This window comes from Ascoidea rubescens (assembly GCF_001661345.1).
Source record: "Ascoidea rubescens DSM 1968 unplaced genomic scaffold ASCRUscaffold_10, whole genome shotgun sequence".
Lineage (NCBI taxonomy): Eukaryota > Fungi > Ascomycota > Saccharomycetes > Ascoideales > Ascoideaceae > Ascoidea > Ascoidea rubescens.
This window is the reverse complement of record NW_017962922.1, coordinates 476,015-494,546: the sequence shown is the minus strand read 5'-3', so window position 1 is coordinate 494,546 and position 18,532 is coordinate 476,015. Positions and strand designations below refer to the sequence as shown.

Here is an 18,532-nt window from a genome sequence, read left to right as displayed (position 1 = left end):
TAAAACAACCTGTTAAACATAAAAAACATAATCTAGCTCAAAAAAGCAAATAATGATAATCATAATGATGAAAATTGAAAACGCTTAATATTCCTTTTTTTCTAACTATATATTATGCTCCCTGTGGTAGCAATTACAAATAATTTAGCTCAAATAAAAATGACTAAAGCAGTAAGTGTTTTTGGGCTTTAAAATTGTTTTAATTAAGAATAACAATATATTTTTTTAATTGGTAGTTATATTAAAATAATGATGCGAAGAATTGGATTCTATTAGCTAGTACAAGTGTTATGGATAACAAAACAACAAAGTGCTTTCTTTGCAAATTAATAATTGAATTTGTTTAATTAATTTGATGTTACATTTTTGAATTCCAGATATTGCAGAAGTAAATGCTAACTATGATAAGATATGTATTATGTTGTTTCTATGTCACATAGCGATGTCAACACCAATCTGTAAAACTTTTAAGTCTTGCATTTTTACTTAATTTAATTATTACTCGGGTGTCATAATATAGGTTTGGAAAATGATACTATAATGAAGAAATTATTAATTTGGGTTCGGTTACAAAAAAGAAGATAGCAACGAAGTGTGGTAAGCATCCGTTTTAAGTAGACCTGCAAATATCTGTTTGCCACAAAACTCTAAAAGTGCAATAGCATACAGAGACACGCTTGGATAACGCGTCCGTGCGCGTATTTGATTTTCGCATCTCTTTTCTTATTTTTTCCTCACATCCAACACATCCAGCACATTTTCTTGTTGTTGGTGATTCTGCTGATTTTGGCGACACACCTGAGAGTCTAGTTATTTTTTTGCCTAGATTATCAATAATTATTGTTTTTACCATTTGTGTGATTGCAAAACTCACACCACATTCAAATATGTAGAAAATGGCGGTTTTAGTTTGTTGCCTCATCAAATTGAATGATATCTCGATTTTATTGATTCTTTCATCTAGTTGATAGAAGATATTATTAAAGCATATAAAATTGGTATGTATTTCTTTAATTGGCGTTGGTATTAGTATTAATATTTTATTTTATTTTATTTTATTTTTCAAATAAATACAAGAAAACTCTAGGTCTTTATTAATTATCAACTTTAAAGATATTTTATTACCTGTTACTATTGTTCAAAATTCAAAAAGCTTAAAAGAAATTTGTTGAAGAAAGTCAAAAATATCTGAAAAGATACAGAACTGTTTTCTTGTTTTTGAAAATTTTATTATTTAAAACAAATACATCTAATAAAATTATATCTCATTTATCTAGAGTTGCAGAATTGCCTTTTTTAATTGCTTCTCTTTGATATTTAGTCAAATTAATCAAAAGCAAAAGGGAAAAGAAAATTTTAAAGTTAAACAATTATTGATAATGAAAAATTGTTTATTTTGTATAATTGATTATTATCTGTGTGGTTTTAAAATGTTTTACAACAATAAAAAAAACAGAATTACTATTAATATCATTGTTAATTTAAATGATATAAAAACTTATGTGTAATGTGCCGTCGAAACTGAAAGTGTTACACATACAAGAATAATATTCAATAAAATGAAATAAAACAAAACAAAAGGTTCCCGTTCAATATTGAAAAATATGTCAGTGTTTTGTTGTTCAGTGTTAGTATTACAACCATTTCGAAGATAATCTGTCAAACAATATAAATAGAGCATAAAGTATGGTATTCGTTTATTAATCTATAACATGGTATTTATTTGAGCTACTAAATAACCTGAATAAAGCTAAGATAAATATAGTTACTATAATCAAAAAAAAAGAGTCACTAGCACGACCATTTACAAAAGCGTTTAAAGTTTGTATTTTGTAATTAACAATTTCTAATCTTCTAAGATGAATTAATTATGTCACAGTTTTCCTGCTTAATTTTACAATTGTTTTTTGTTGATTCAAGTAATTTTTCTTTTTATCACCACCAGACTTATTATGCTGACTTACTCCACTAGATCTGGCAACCGAGATGTTATGCAATATCTCAGCTATATCTCTCTTGGTTTTAATGATGTCGCTGCTCTGGCCAGTATCTGCTTTCGTGATATTCGATCTGCGTGAAGCCTTTGATCCACCTAAGTTGTCTGATGCTGTGTATTTTCTGCTGCTTCTTCGTCTTCTCTTTCTATTCTGTGGATTGATTGTTGCTATCTCATCTGCGTTCATTATTATCTCTTTCAATGCTCTCTGCTTGTCTTTGGCTTGACTATACGGTTCCTCATCTTCGTCATTGATCGACTCAATAAGAACAAACTCAATTACAGTTCCCAGATAGTATTTTTGTTCGATATTATTCCCAAATTTATTACTATTAGCAGGGTTATGATTATCAATGTTGGAGCTTCTCAGCAAATAGATGCTTGTTATGTCTTTCTGGAACCGAATTCTTGGGCTTTGTCTGATAGCCTTGAATATCTTGAAGAAGCCCTCTGATGTTGATGCTGCTTTCGTTATTGTTCTTCGGAGTTTTTTCTCCATATGACGCAATGTACGCACAAATCCTCGGTATCGACTTCTTCCAACCCTTCCATAAAATGTGGTTCTGTTGTAGCTTAAATGCTATCTTAGTTTAAAGTATCGGCACGTCGAACGGCTCAGAGACTATCTTCCAGCCAACAGTTATCTTCTTCAGCCCATGTCTCTCTCGTCTTCATTACCAACTCCAGCCTGTCTCTTCGTCTGATCACGCACTGCAATCATCTAGGACCCTCAACTTACACTTATTGAGATAATCAAGACCAGCCAACACTACTCGAAGCATTGAGCTTCTTCGGCCATTCCTGTCAAGCGCATTGAGTGCTAAAACCACACGACTGACTGCCTCCCCCGTTCAAATTGCAACGCCCACGTATGCCAAGCTCTAGATGACGTAGTTTGAACATGTTCGCGCTTTCAAAAGTGGGACACGGATCCCGGTGCATTCCGTTCTTTTGTTACGGCCGTTCCAGCCCGGAACTCCTGTCCACTGAAAGCTTGTGGTGATAACAAATCAGTCGCCCATCCTCTTCTCCTTCTATTCACCTCGAACACCATCTTTCTCTTTCTGCAACATTTGCCCTGCTGCTTTTGTTTCCAGTTCAGCTTATATATATTCTGCTGCTTCCGGTGCTCATTCTGCACCTCCTACTGTTGTACTATTTTTTGGTTATTTTTTTTTTCGAACTGGCAAACTTCACACTGTCTTATGGTAAAATTTATCACATCAATTAAATATAATCAAATATAACCAGTTCAATTCATACTATACCGTATCATATTGTGTCATATTGTTAACAACACAGGAACTAGTAATTAATATACTGAAATCATAAGCAAATGTCTCTACAGTCTATCCCTGAAGAAATTCAGAATCCAAGCGTGTTAATTGGAAAAAAATTGCTATATTTCACTTCAGTGTTTGTTTCACTCGGTGTGTTTTTATTTGGATATGATCAAGGTGTAATGTCTGGTATAATAACTGGACCCCATTTTAAATCGTATTTCAACAACCCCTCTAGAGCCGTTATTGGAACCATGGTTGCAATATTGGAAATTGGTGCTTTAGCATCTTCTCTTCTGGTTGGAAAAATAGGTGATATAATAGGTCGTCGAAAGACAATAAGATATGGAGCCATAATTTTTGTAATAGGTGGTGTAATTCAAACAGGTGCAACAAAAATGCTAGATCTAATCTTTGGAAGAATCATCAGTGGTATTGGCGTTGGTTTATTATCAACAATTGTACCCGTTTATCAATCTGAAGTATCTCCTCCTCATAATAGAGGTAAATTAAGTTGTATTCAATTTACTGGTAATATTGTGGGCTATAGTTCTTCTGTTTGGGTTGACTATTTTTGCTCATTTATTGACAATAATAAATCATGGAGAATTCCTTTACTAATTCAATGTATCATGGGTTTTTTACTATTCCTAGGATCTTTTATAATCATTGAAACTCCAAGATGGTTACTAGATAATGACCATGACACGGAAGGCTTAATAGTTATAGCTGATTTGCACACTGATGGTGATGTCACAGACGAAAAGGCAAAAGCAGAATACAGAGCCATAAAAGAAGATGTCTTAATGCACAGATTAGATGGCGAAAAGACATATTCCTATATGTGGTCCAAATATAAAAAAAGAGTTATTATCTCTGTTCTTGCTTTAGCTTTTGCTCAGTTGAATGGTATCAATGTTATCTCTTATTATGCTCCAATGGTATTTGAACAGGCTGGTTGGGTCGGCAGAGATGCTATATTAATGACAGGTTTCAATTCTTTGGTGTACATCTTAAGTACAATTATTCCATGGTATATTGTTGACAAATGGGGAAGAAGACCAATTTTATTATCTGGTGCATTAGTAATGGGGATTTCCTTATGCTTTATTTCTTTATTCATGTATCTAGCTATTCCTCTAACTCCAGTCATAGTAGTGGTTTTTGTTGTTATATTCAATGCCGGCTTTGGTTACTCATTTGGTCCCTTGGCTTGGGCTTTACCTCCAGAAATCTTACCTGTTTCTGTTAGAAGTCTTGGTTGCTCATTATCAACTGCAACAAATTGGGCTTGTAATTGGTTGGTCGGTGAAATGACTCCAATTTTACAAGAATGGATTGAATGGAGACTATATTTGATTCACGCTTTATCGTGCTTTATAAGTTTTGTTGTGTTTTATTACATGTTACCTGAAACCGCTGGTGTTAAATTAGAAGACATGAATACCTTATTTAATGATGGTGGCTCTACCATCTACGCTGCTTCTCAATATTCAAGGATTAATGATAGTTTTGATGATTTTGAACAAAGCTCCTTTATTAGTAATCTGGATTACCAATATAATTCCTTGAATGAACAAGTTGATGAAAATGGAACTTCCAATATGAATAGGGTCATAAGTAGTGATCAGTTTTCAAATGCTGGCCAAGGAAAAGTCTCTATTCCTTCTCAAGCAGCTTTAGCGAGACAGCAAGCTTTAATAAATCCATCAAATGTATCAATTTATAATTCAACTTCTCACATACCTTCAATTGTTCCTGGAAACAATCCAAATGTGACCGGCAACGCTAACCAATCCGTATTTATTCAGGCAGAAGATATTGAACCACCAAATTTCGAAGATGTTCTTGCATTTAAGTCTAACGATACTCACAGTATTAAAGGATCAATAAGAAGAGGAAGTGAATCTGTGAAAGGCCTATTAGGTAAAGTCTTTAAAAAAGATACAAGCTACTCAGCTATTAATGACGAACCAAGTTCAATTGATAATCATGCCGACAATCGTTCTGTTCATGAATAGATTTTGAAATACTAAACGTTTTTATAGCTTGTTTTTTATTATTTTTTTTTATTGTTGTTGTTTTTTGTTAATGATTTTACATTTTATTTATTTAATATGATTTTTATTATTTTTCACTTTTTTTTTATTTCTACTTAATTTTTTTTTTTTCAATTATTGATTATTTCAAATTTAATTTTTTGAGGAAAAAACTATTTTTGTTAAATTTTAAACTAATTAAATTTTGAATAACCATCAAATCATTTTTTTATTTTTATCACTCTGCAATTTTTTTCTGTTTTTTAAACTAAAATCATGGAGTCTATCCTGTAGAAATAAATACACAACATTTTTTTTTGATACTTTCTTTCACATCATATCAATGATCCTGAGAAAGATTTTGATTTTCATAACTAGTAATCAGTACTTGATCAAAAGGTTAACAATATTTGACAAATTCTTGAATCAAAATTAAATGATAAATTAAATTTGTTGAGTCCATGTTTGTTTTAAAAAATTGAGCCAAAATTACAATATTCTTAAACATTTATTACTGTCTTATCAAAAATAGGATTACTATTGCGGATAATTTGGAGATTTACTATCTTTATTTTCTTCATAGTTTTATTAATATTTTTATGATTGGGTATTTTCGTGGTTTGTGAGGCTTTTTTAATAAAACAAAAACAAACAGAAAATAATTTAGTAACCCCGATATCAATTTATGCTAATAGACTGTGGCAGAAGTAAATAAATAGCATTGTTTATATATTTAAATTCTAAAAGAAAGATTAAATTCAGATTATTTCCAACTATTAGATTATTGGTTTCCATTATTGGTTTATTGACTTGCCACCACCATCAGCCTGTCACTTTTAGTTTTTAGTATAAATATATACATTGATTCGATAACTAAATAATTGAGTTGGATTGCTTCATTGGAACTAATCTTATAAAAATATTAACTATTCAGGTCTAGAAAACAAAAATCAAGTTTAAAGATTCTGCCTATTTTATTATAAAAAAATGTTGCAGGAAGACTAATAATCACTGCTTGACTACTTACCATCATTGGTTTTTATTTAGCAGTGATATAATAATATTAAATTTTATTTCACATTTTAATATTGATAAATTATTATAAACTAAAACTTGAAAAACATCAAACATATTAAATTCACAAAAATTGTTAAGAAACAAGTAAAACCCAAATATAATATATGCCTTTAAATTTTAGTTATGTGAAAAATAACAAATAACAAAATCGATTTCTAAAATCAAGCTTAAAAATAATCTCAAAAAATCATAAATATTGCTTATCAACATATCTTTTGTCATCAATTACTATCCTTGCAATCACTTAAACTTTTAAAAAATCAAAACTGACCAGTTTAATGCTATATTTTATAAAAGAAATATTTTCTTTTATAATTATAAATAAAACTTTGAATATCAAAAATTGCTATAATCTTTAAGTTCATTATTATTTCAAATAAAATGATAACAGAAAAACAAGATAGATTGGTATAATCAGCATGGCATTCTAATGTGGAGCACAGATCTGGGTGTGATATTCTAAATAGGCTCTCCTGGTTATCTGTAGGATTATTATATTTATTACAATGACGGTTGAGCTACACCATCATCACGATTTCTGGTGAAAAGTGTTTACAAGAGACGTGGAAACACCAAAAAACACAGTCACAAAACACAAAACACAAAACACAAACCAAACCAAACCAAACCAATGAGCAGGTGCATACGCACGCCGCATCTGGCACACGACAGTCGCGTGTGCCTGCCGATGCGATCTGGCCTGTGTGCATACGCACTACCTGCAGGAACTGCAGCACACCACTGCTCCCTTCTGGACGCTGCCAATTCTGCTGCCTCTGCTGCCTCTGCTGCGTTTCGCGTCTGGCCAATGCTGCCGTTGATGCTTGTTGTTTTGCCGCTATTGTTCTCTGCTTGTAATATGTCGATGTGCTCAGAATCACCTGCGCTTTCCACTGCTCCACAACCGACACGTCGCAGAACAATCTATCCGATTCTTTGATACCTCGCCAGCTGCTGCGACAGATATCTTTTTGGCAACAGTACACTCTCAATCTATATATACAGCAGCAATATCCACCAACTTCAACTGAACATGGTTGGTGATTCATGTTTAAGACATTATTATTATTATTATTATTGTTGTTGTTGTTGTTGTTGTTGTTGTTGTTGTTGTTGTTGTTACTAACTTTATTGTGGTCTGTTTATTGCTATTTGCCATCGTCATCTCTATCACCATTCTCACATCATATCCTTCATCAAAATTATATGCTTGCTCACACTATCTGTTGTTGTCTCCATTAATATCAATCAACATTGCTGTATCATCAATTCACATCACAATTGCACATCTATCCACCAATATATAGACTATAATATACAACAATATCATCCAGAACATTGCTCAGTATTTCCACATTATCCTGTCAAGCAGCAGCTGTGTTAGCTGCAACTGCGGATGCAATGGCAGATACAAATTGTGTTCCAACTCCAGCTCTACTCATATCCAATGCATTGTTGTATCAATCATCACTGTTTATCACAACAATCAATCAGATCCAGCACCTGGCTGATGAACAGCTTCCATAGTGGTAATGCGAAAAATTTTCATTTGTTAGTGCTGACACAATATCCACCGGCTACAAAGTATCATAGTATATATAAACAGCAACGATATTGCAACACAACGTTTCAAAGCACTCATCCCAGTCAATCGATCAACAATCAACAATCAACAATCAACAATGTTCAGCATCAATCACAGCGAGCAGTGCTGAGGTGCTGTGGTTTCTTACGTCTATTGGCTGCGTTGCCGTTGTTTGTGCCTAGCTTGAACATCCTACAGCTGGTGGACTAAATGTCGGTTCTGGTAACTATTGAACAGTTGATTGACTGCGATGGTGGCAGTTGCAACAGATGAAGCTGATGGTGTTGCTCAAAAGTATGTTGTTTACACACATGGCGTTATTGGGAGCTGATAACATGGCACAACAACGTTGTTAGTCCAACAGAATCTGCTGATCAACAAGCCCGGTTCAGGGTGTGATAACAATACTAGGAAATCAACTTCATTCATCTGACAATATTATATCATCATCATCATCATCATCATCAACAACAACAACAACAACAACAACAACAACAAAACCATCAATATTGGATATAGTACTGGTGATATATGTGGATAATGTATAATTCATACAATCGAGTTCTGACTGGAGATAGTACTTGAGTCTACATTACTGATATTCGGTAAATGTCATTTGATTAACTATTCAACAAATACCTGGGCAGTATCAAAATATAAAAATAAAACTAGTATCAACATTAATATCAAAGCTAAACATAATCATAAAAAACAGCTGTTCTCAGCATATGTTTAAACAACAAACAATAATTATAATTATAATTATAATATATGAAAACAACAGATAACCGACCGTTCAACACCAGAATGAACCTTTCAACACCAGCATTGGCTACCACTCACTCATCGTAGTGAAGATAAAAACAATGTTTGAAATTGCAGAGATATGTGTATTCGTTGCAACATAACTTGGTTTTATATCCACACGGAACATTGATGGGTCGAATTTTGTCCAACGAATGGGCATAATTGCAAAAGCTGCCAAATCTGCATTGTTGACCAGTGAAATATGAAATGCAAATTGCAGTTTTGTACAAGAAGTTTTTTTTCTTGTAATAAATCATATTGTGATTGACATTATCAGTGTGGTTGTGACTGTGGTTGCAGTTGTGATTGGTATTGTAATTAGGATTAGAATTAGGATCAGGATCAGGATTAGGATGGTAAGTAAAATTGTGATTGTAAGTAAACTTGGAATCACAAACTGGTGTATATTTTGACAAATTATCAATCTCATTGAGTAATGAATAATTTAAAAATTGATAATTATCAAGGTTGGTCCTAGGATTGTTTGAATACTCATTCATTTTGTGGAAATTGAATTATTGAATAGTGTAAAAACAAAATAATAAAACAAAAGGTGCGGAAGGTTAATTTATATGATGATTATATACGAAAATGTTGATTGTAGAAATTGTTACAATAATTATAATTTGGAATAAAATATTTGTTATTATTTTATAAAAATCTCCTGAAAATCTCCTAAAAATCTTATTCAAAATCTTATTCAAAATCTTATTCAAAATCTTATTCAAATAGTTGACAAAAATAGTTAGCAAAATAATGGCCCAAGTATATTATAAACTATGTTCCAGATTGTAATATAGATGTTCACACTTACTAAAATAATAATTCACAATGCCACTATGTAATATGTAATGTGATACGTAATGTGATATTATTGGAGTATCACACTACATGTGTGTAGAAAACTGTCATGGTCAATATCCAAGTTATTAATTTGCATTCGTAATTGTTTGTATTAACAGTCACATTTGTATTTGTTATACTGGATGTGTTGGGCTGTGACATGTTAAAATCACTGGACTATTGGGTGATTGGACTATTAGAATATTGGGCGATTGGACTCTTAAATTATTGCAATACTGGACAGTTTTGCATTTGACTATTCTCCAAAGCAAAATATTATCTGCACACCTAATACTAGTGCTGTATTGTTGCAGCTGGATGTGAACCGATATCCAGGACACCAAATTGCAACACTGATTAACACTGATTTCTACAACCAATCATCACTTGTGCGTTTGTGTTGTTTGGTGTCTGTTTATATGTTTGTTTTTGGCCTGAATTACACACACAATATGGTAATGGATACTGATAATACAATTTGTATCGTTGTTCTAAATGGCCCAAATACACTAGATAACGACTGTGGTTATTCGGCAGTATTCTGTTGTTTGGTATATCGAATAATTGGACTAGAAATAGTAATTTTGATAATAATATTCGGTTACGGCACAGCAGCATAATCATATACATATTGAGATATGATGAATTATGGCCAAAGACACTGTTGTTAGTGAAATGATGGCAAAAACAAATCATTTAATATGCTGAAGCAGTTTCAAAGCAGTTTTAAAGTTGTCTCAGATATATGGCCCGGTTTTGGAGACAGTCAAAGATCACCACAAATTTAACAACAATCACTAGACGAGTCGAATATACTTAAATGAGTGCTTTTTATATGTCATATAACTATAAGCGGATCAAGTGAAGTTCACAAAGCCAGTAATTTGATAGCAATCAGTCGCTAGTAATCGATTTGATGCCTATACCAACTATAACTGGCCATCCATTCGAGTAATCAATACATCCAATGGATATTAGCAAAAACAATAACAACGGCACAAAGTATAATTGAATTACAGTATAGTAAATTAATATGAGATATATCAAAATAAATAGCAATGGGCTTTTATTATCAGGAATATGTTTTTTTTTTTTTTTTAAAGTTACCGACAAAGATTTACAGATTAAACATGAAACCTAAAACATTAGTATGCACAATGCATGAGTGCATGGAGCAAAACTTAGTCAGCATTATCTTCACGCAAACCCTTGACTATCAGGACTGACGTATCCTGTTTTAGGCTGTGTGTTCAAGTGCGGTCATAAACAGAAAAATCCCGCTTTTAGAGAATATCTTATTTGGTGTTATTGAGAATGCTATTTAAAAGTATACCATTTTATTTGATTGAGCCTATTTTACCTCATCTACCATCTGATAAGCTTTGATTATTTACTTTGCATGATAATAACCATCTCAATCATTTTATTCTTTTATTTGGTGAATAATTATTCTTTTTTGTTTTTTTACTTCTTGAATTATTTATTTATTTTTTAATACTAATTACTTGGAATTATTTTTTTGTAGGTTTTTAATCATTCAAAAAAATCAGCTAAATCATTATCATTATAAAAAATTATAAAAGGAAGAAATGTAATTTTTTAGAAAGTTTTATTGTAGCAAAACCTGTTTAAATTACTTTATTTTTATTTCTTTACCACACTAGATTTTGCCACTCTTTCCAAATCAACAAAATCATCAGTTTTCAAATTTCATGCTTTAAAACTGCAACTATATTAAAACTAAATTATGATAAATTCATAAGTAGCTCTGAATTTTAGAGTGGGTTTTAAAATTTGTTCTTACCAATTTCATAAAGAAAGATTCCATCCAAAAAATGTTTTTTTTGAAAAGTCGTTAATTTTTACCAATCAATGATATAAAATTAAAGTATAATATACAGAACTATAAAAAATCTTAATAATTTTCTAATCTTCTTCGATTAACTCAGGTGCTATTTCAGCATCGCTATTCTCAAAGTCTTCTTCATCATTTTCACCATTAGCAAATACAATGTTATCTGTTTTTATATGCTGCACACCATCATCGCTCACTTCATGATGATCCAAGGGATTATCGTAAATAGAGCCTTTGAAGCTCTTTCTTTCCATATTTGAAAGTTCGCTTCTTAAGGAATATTGCGATTTTAATAAATTTAATCTTCCTTGCAATAACAAGTATGTTGACAAAGAAGCCCTTTTCTTATTAATTATGTTATTAATTGCTCTTATATTATTTATGGCATTTGGTTCTTCCTTACTGTTTGATGAAATTGCATTACTAAGAATACATCCTCCATGAATTAAAAGTAAATTTTTAATCCATAAGCTGAGGATATTATAGCTGGGATCGATTTTATTAGAATTAGAATATTGCTTCAAGAAGAAATTGGAAATCAGCACAAAAACGTTAACCAAATTGCCGTTTGACTTTAATGATTTGACAATTAACTTTATAAAATTTTCTAAATTTGTTTTAACATTTATGGAGTTGATTTTATTATCTTTTTTAGCTGGGGTTGTTGGATAACTTAAATTCAATATATATTTTATTTTTTTCTTTGATGGTTCATCTCCATTTAAATATTTAACTGCCTCAGACACTACAACATCCATAGGAATTATTTTCTTTTCCTCAGCTACCTTCTTAGCAAGCTTTTTTGATTTTTCTAACTTTTTTAATTTAGTTTTAGTCATAGGAAGTTCAACAGGGATATCATCTTTCGATTTATTATCTTCTTTCAACTTATTGTTATTATTATTAATGCTAGTAGTAATATTAGCATCGGTATTTTCTTTCAATTTAGTATCTTTGACTTTTTTATTATGAAAATCAGGTTCAATAACTCTTGGTGTTGAGTCAAGCTCTGGAAAATTCACAAAAATATTGGTGACATCATCATCATTACTAATTTGCTTTATGTCAAAATTGTTTATAGAAAATAGACATAATTGCAGATTAGTTTTTGTCAAAAATGATACTGTAATATGATTTTTTGAAATTATTTCATTATAAAAAATCGATTTTAGCTTGTAATTCAATTTGTTGAAGGTAAGTCTAAGATTTGACTTTTTTTTTGTAGAACTTGAGAATGGATTAAAGAAAAATTCAATAACATTATTAGTTAAAAATGTTACTAGCACTTGGCTGTCCAATATATTGATTAATTCACAACTATTAATTGAAGATGAAGCAGTAACGGTATTGACATAATTTATTTTGAAATTTGGTTTTTGTTTGTTTAAAAAGTGTTTTGAAGTTTTTATTTGAAACGCAGGGTCTATCGCTTCAAGTGTTGCAATATTAATTTGCTTGTCGTCTGTTTGGTCAAGAAAAATAAGATTATAGTATTCAATTTCGGCTAAAATGCTTTTATGAATCTGGACTCTTGAAAAGTTTTTCAATTTTTCTGATAGCTTTGCTTCAATAATATCCTGAGGTCTATTGACATCAACTAAAAATATGTTGTTTTTTATTGATACAAACAAGTAAAATCGAGTATTAAATTCAATAATTTCCATACAAGTTTCAATTTCATTTTGTTTAGTGTTAGTATCAAACCGTTTTAAAGTGGAGTTTTCAGACAATGACCTGATCTGTTCCAACTTATAATTAAACTTGTTGTCAATGGTAAGACTTTTGATATTAAGACTTTTATCAATAGCATAAATCTTGTCATTTAAGAAAGAAATAGATATTGTCTGCTGAGAAAGATCGATAGTTTTTATTAGTGCTTTTTGAAATATTGAATACACATTAATAGTGTCATTTTGGAGTAGTGCCAATAGAAAAATTTCAATATCTTCGCTTTTGTTTTCTTTAGCAGCAGATATGGTTCTTTTATTTGAACTCAGCTGAGACCTAGATTTCACAAACCAGGATATCAGCTTTATCGATTCATTTTTGGTTAATCCAAATTGTATTGTCAGTGAGTTTTGCAAATTCAATTTCCCATCTTCCTGTACAAAACACTCAGCTAATGATGATATGGTCAATTCTGACCTGAGCTTCCCATTGACAAAACAAGCCACTAAATTGGAAGAAGGTTCGACTGCAACGCTGGCCATACTATCCAAATAAACTGTAACCACTTCTTCAGATCAAACAGCTCCAATTACTCTAATTCCCAAATAAACTCTACAAATTTTTCAGTGAGAAAATTTTTATTTTTCAAAACATTACCCGCAGACCCACAACAATGGATTCAATGAATATGCAGTGTGCGCAGAGAATGCATAAAACTACATAATCATACATAGTGATTTATAGAACAATCTTTTTATCATTATATTTTATCATATTATCTTTTATTTTCTTTTATTTTCTTTTATTTGTGCAAGAGCAGAAATAATTGCAGAGCTGAAAAACCTCTCAAAACAACACCTGCTCAATTTTCTCAGAATCAGAGCCGGAGTTTTCAGCAGAGCCTGCATCATCGACAAGCTCCTGAAATGTTTTTAGATTCCTTCTATCTCTTGAGGGTGTATAAAACATTTTGGGTTGGCTTACTTTGATGTATCTCTCACCATGTTCCCAGTCAGAGGTCGAATCACTTAACTCAATATCGGGAACATTGTGATCAATAGGAAAATCAATATTTGCAAAAGGCCCTTCAAAATATTCTTGTTTTACATCTTTTGTTTCCTTTTTCCTTTTGCTTTTTCTTTTCCTTTGATGTTTCTTATTTTTTTCAACTATGTTTTCCTCCACACTAGAGATGCTATCACTGGAAAAAAAGTCTTTTAAAGTAACCAGATTTTTTGAGCTGTCTCTTTTGTTGTTGGCTAGAGCACCATTCAGATTTTCCTCATTTATGCTATCGCTATCATCGTCATTTTCACCATCACTGATATTAATGAAATCTTCAAAATCTAACGATTCAAATAAATCATCATCCAAATATATTTCATCGTTTTTACTAGTTTGTATATCTTTGTTAACTGAAATTTTACTTCCTAATGAGGAAAGTTTAGAATCATCACTGGGTAAATTCATCACTTCTTCGTTCAGAATACTGAAAAACTCGTTGTCAGATAATATACCTTTATTTACTTCAATATTTTCTTGATCTTTAGTAAACCTAGAGGTCTCAACACTTTTTTTATTTCGGTCATCTTCAGAGTTTTCAACATTGTTCAAAATTTTGCTATCCTCAATAATTTTATCGCTCTTTGTAAAATTACTAGTAGTTTCAATAAAATTGTCATTTTTGCTGAGTTTAAATTCTTTTGAAGCTTCGTTACTTTTAATAATTGTTTCAACCTCAATGTCTTTTTTTTCAAGATTTTTATTCTCTTCAATAGACTTATTATCAAAAATATTTCCTTCGATGGCTTTGTTATTTTCAAAAATAGTAATAACAACATCATCTTTTTCAATATCCTCAATATCTTTAATAATTTCATTATCTTTGGTAATTTCAACATTACCAGTAATCTTATCACTCAAATCAATTTTATCTTCGGTGGATATATTTGATGTGTCAATATCATTAAAATCTGTTTTATTAACCTCTTTATATCCTTTAATCTCTTTGTCTTCCGACGCACTATTGTTATTCTTTAAATCGATATTACTACCTAACCTATTATTTTCGTTCAACTCAGTTTCATCGTTTGTCTTTATAATGTTTTTATTTTCAAAAAATTTCCACTTAGCCGTTAAAGAATTCAATATTTCTATTATTTCATGGTAATCACCAGATTTTTCATCGGGGTTAGACTTTTTTACCAAATTTTGTAATTCTGAAATACTAGAAAAACATTTATGAAGCACTTTAGGATTTTCTAAACACTCATAATTTATCAACTCATTGATACATTCATTCATTGGAATAATCATCATTTTAATTTTCTTAACTACATTAGAATTATTAAGATCATAAGCAACCACTTTATTTTTAATATACAATAAAATTTCATTAGCTAATTTTTCTATTCCTAAAGCCAAATCCAAATCTTTATTTGAGTAATCTTTCCTTTTCTTTGGCAAAATTTTCGACTCTGTCAAATCTATTACTTCATCAGAACTGATTTTTCTTTTAGCTTTAATTCTTATTTTATCTTCTTCATTATTCTTTCCAATATTATTGTTTTTGTTGTTATTAGCATTAGTAAATATTTCATTTTCATTTTCATTTTCATTTTCATTTCTATCTGAGTGAACTTTTGAATGATTGCTTTTTATTTTTAAATCATCATTATCAAAATGTTTATTAAAATTATGTTTTGGTAAAATTTTATCAGTTGGGGTTGAGAAAACCGATGGGGGGAACATTTTTAAACTAGTTCCATTTGATTTTTCTGCTTTTTTTTCAATAGTTAAATCAGAATCAAAATCAGAATTGAAATCAGAATCGGAATCATTAATCTGAATTATTTGTTCCAAATTAGGATCCTCAGCTTGCTTTTCAACCTGAGTTGTATATAAATTTGATTGAAACCCATTTGTAACTTGAATTGGTACTGACCTAAATTTTGGATTATCAGTCAAAAGCACTGAAGGACTATCATCCCGAAAATCAGAGGTTGAAAAATCAAAAATATCTTTGTTGTTATTATCAAACTCAAAATCACTTGTAATGGAGCTTGTTGGAATTTGGCTTTCACTAGGCAAATCAAAATATTTTTTGTTTATTATTTCCTGTTGGTTTGAATCAATTTCATTTTCAGAGAGACTGAAAATATTAACCTTAGATAGATCAGGAGCATTATATTGTTTTTTCCATTCATCGTCAGTAGCATCTGGTTCTTTGGTTGCATCTCGTTCATTGTTTTTCGGCGTTATTCCAGGTTCTTCGAATAAATTGAAATCATCTTCAGATGATGATGAATCAAAATCTGAAAAGTCATCAATAGGAAACCTCTTGTCATTATCATCAAATAATTTCATTATTGGATGACTCTGGTTGAAATGAAACTCTTTTATTAATTCTTGCGCAAATTTGATTGAACACCATTTTCCGTTTAAAATCTTTCCTTTGTTTTTCTCCAAAGTTGCTAGCTCAATTTCGTCTTGAGATATATCTGAAAGATCTATTTTTTTCTTTGATGAACATGTCTCATAGGAGTTTGTTAAAGAGTAGCCAATGTATATTGTTTGATAATCTACCACATTTAGTTTATCCCTATAGTATAGAACATTTTCAACCCATATATCATCATCGAAATCACTTTTACTTTGTCCTGAATTCAAATTAATTTCAAGAATCGTTATTGTCACAGCGCAGTTTATCAATGATTGAATATTGATGTAACCATCACTGAATCTTCTTGGAACATAAAATACCTGAGTTGTTTTCCTTTGAGGAACTTTAAATGTGTAGATCTCGCAAACATCTTTCATGGTAACAGCTTTGTCAATATTTGTTTTTGTAGTTTTATTATAAAAATTTGTTGTTTTTAAAGTGAGCACTCTATTCTTTCTTATGCTATAATTTGTCCTTGGAATATGACCGCCTCTTATTTTTGTTAGTTTTTCAGGTGTCAAAGCAAACTGAGCAGGATAACCATTAAAGCTTTTAGAATTTCTTGATCTAATATCCCAGTGTTTCAAAAATGACATCTCATATCTTGATATTTTATAATGAGTTTCAGATTGTTGATTCAGTATATTGTTGATTTCTTGATTAGTGTTAGAATGGTTTGGTTGGTAGAGTTTTAAATTCAATATTGGATCCAAAAATTTTGATATGTGATACTCATTAGCAATTTTCTTCGCAATTTCCAAAGGAATCCATATTCCACCGCAAAGGGTTTTGTCATTACTTTCGTAGAGTACACCAGATTGGTTTTTATAGTTTTTGAGAAATATTCTTCTTAAATTTTTTCTCGCATTTTCACTTATAAGATTTTCATAAACATCAAATAGTTGGTTTAAATTCATGAAATTGTCAGAGCATTTTCTTAATATTCTAATATACTTGTCTAGTTTTGTATAAACAAAAAATTCATAGAATTCAATACCGCAATAACTTGTTGTTGCGACCCTGTTGAAGGTTAGTAAAGGGGCAATTTTATCATATATTTCAAACTGAAAGGCCAATTTTCTTGCAATCGGCAAAGGTAGCCAAACACCATGATAATATAAGTCTAATGATTTATCAAAATTGGTATAAAAATGGTGCTCTCTTTTAGTCAAATTTAGACATTCGATCTTCAAGGTTTTTGAAAAGTCTTTAATTTTTTTGTAGGTCAACAAAGATTTAAATCTTGAGACATTAACCCAGCTTCCAATTTTGCGACGGGGATATATATCTTTCAAGCCATCTAATCGTAATAAGTAAACTTCATCGTTCCCCAATAACGTTGACTTTAACGGTTTATAAAAATATATGGCCGGCTCATAACTAAAATCAACAAAGAAGTCTGTGAATATTCTAATTCTATTTGTGTTTAATGGATGACTGTCTTTTTCATATCGAATCCTGTATTGGTCATTTATTCTCCGAAGGTTGATTTCATTTGTGATTGCTCTATTATTTGATCTGTTTGTTGGTGTTTCTGGATGAATTAATACCTCTGAGTTTGTTCCTTGAAAATTCTTAGATGCTATAGGGGATTCAGACATAATAAACACATAATCAGATAGTATTTGTCTTTTCTGCTTCGTTGAAAAATCACACAACACTCTACTTGGAATTAATAATCTACTTGAAATTAAAAAAACAACCGTTAGCAATAAATATGTGAGCCCCTTCGGTATATGTATATATACACCAGCAAATGCGCCCTTTAGAAAAGTTCCAAGGTAGTATTTCAAAGCGTGTTCAAGAACTGATTGCACTGTTTTGAATTCTTTTGTTATATTGTTTTGAAAAGTTTCTGATTTTATTTTGCATTGTCGTGACTATGCAGACCCATGCATATACCTGCAGTAGAGTGCGGGACAATATGTGTTTCGCTTAAA

At 30.9% G+C, this 18,532-nt stretch overlaps 6 protein-coding genes across 6 annotated transcripts; 1 reads left to right on the top strand and 5 right to left on the bottom strand.

Moving 5' to 3' along the window:
• Positions 1–1,868: 1,868 nt before the first annotated feature.
• ASCRUDRAFT_71430 (uncharacterized protein) lies at positions 1,869–2,495 on the bottom strand (the record flags this gene model as incomplete). Its single annotated transcript, XM_020191935.1, has 1 exon — positions 1,869–2,495. The coding sequence occupies one exon, from the start codon at positions 2,493–2,495 to the stop codon at positions 1,869–1,871; it is 627 nt and encodes a 208-aa protein (XP_020046265.1).
• An 837-nt stretch (positions 2,496–3,332) lies between these two features.
• Positions 3,333–5,297, top strand: ASCRUDRAFT_9145 (glycerol proton symporter of the plasma membrane, subject to glucose-induced inactivation; the record flags this gene model as incomplete). The annotated part of the gene is made up of 1 exon (XM_020195078.1): positions 3,333–5,297. One exon carries the CDS (start codon positions 3,333–3,335, stop codon positions 5,295–5,297), a length of 1,965 nt encoding a protein of 654 aa, XP_020046264.1.
• A 1,368-nt stretch (positions 5,298–6,665) lies between these two features.
• On the bottom strand, positions 6,666–7,615 carry ASCRUDRAFT_108474 (uncharacterized protein). Its single transcript, XM_020188711.1, has one exon. It carries the CDS (start codon positions 7,439–7,441, stop codon positions 6,911–6,913), a length of 531 nt encoding a protein of 176 aa, XP_020046263.1. The 5' UTR covers positions 7,442–7,615; the 3' UTR covers positions 6,666–6,910.
• A 1,201-nt stretch (positions 7,616–8,816) lies between these two features.
• ASCRUDRAFT_71428 (zinc finger CCCH domain-containing protein) lies at positions 8,817–9,284 on the bottom strand (the record flags this gene model as incomplete). The annotated part of the gene is made up of 1 exon (XM_020191934.1): positions 8,817–9,284. The coding sequence occupies one exon, from the start codon at positions 9,282–9,284 to the stop codon at positions 8,817–8,819; it is 468 nt and encodes a 155-aa protein (XP_020046262.1).
• Positions 9,285–11,195: 1,911 nt separating this feature from the next.
• Positions 11,196–13,845, bottom strand: UTP9 (Utp9p). The gene has a single exon (XM_020193652.1). The coding sequence runs from the start codon at positions 13,690–13,692 to the stop codon at positions 11,554–11,556; it is 2,139 nt and encodes a 712-aa protein (XP_020046261.1). The 5' UTR covers positions 13,693–13,845; the 3' UTR covers positions 11,196–11,553.
• Positions 13,846–13,996: 151 nt separating this feature from the next.
• Positions 13,997–18,193, bottom strand: ASCRUDRAFT_9142 (uncharacterized protein; the record flags this gene model as incomplete). Its single annotated transcript, XM_020195077.1, has 1 exon — positions 13,997–18,193. The coding sequence occupies one exon, from the start codon at positions 18,191–18,193 to the stop codon at positions 13,997–13,999; it is 4,197 nt and encodes a 1,398-aa protein (XP_020046260.1).
• Between the last annotated feature and the right edge of the window lie 339 nt (positions 18,194–18,532).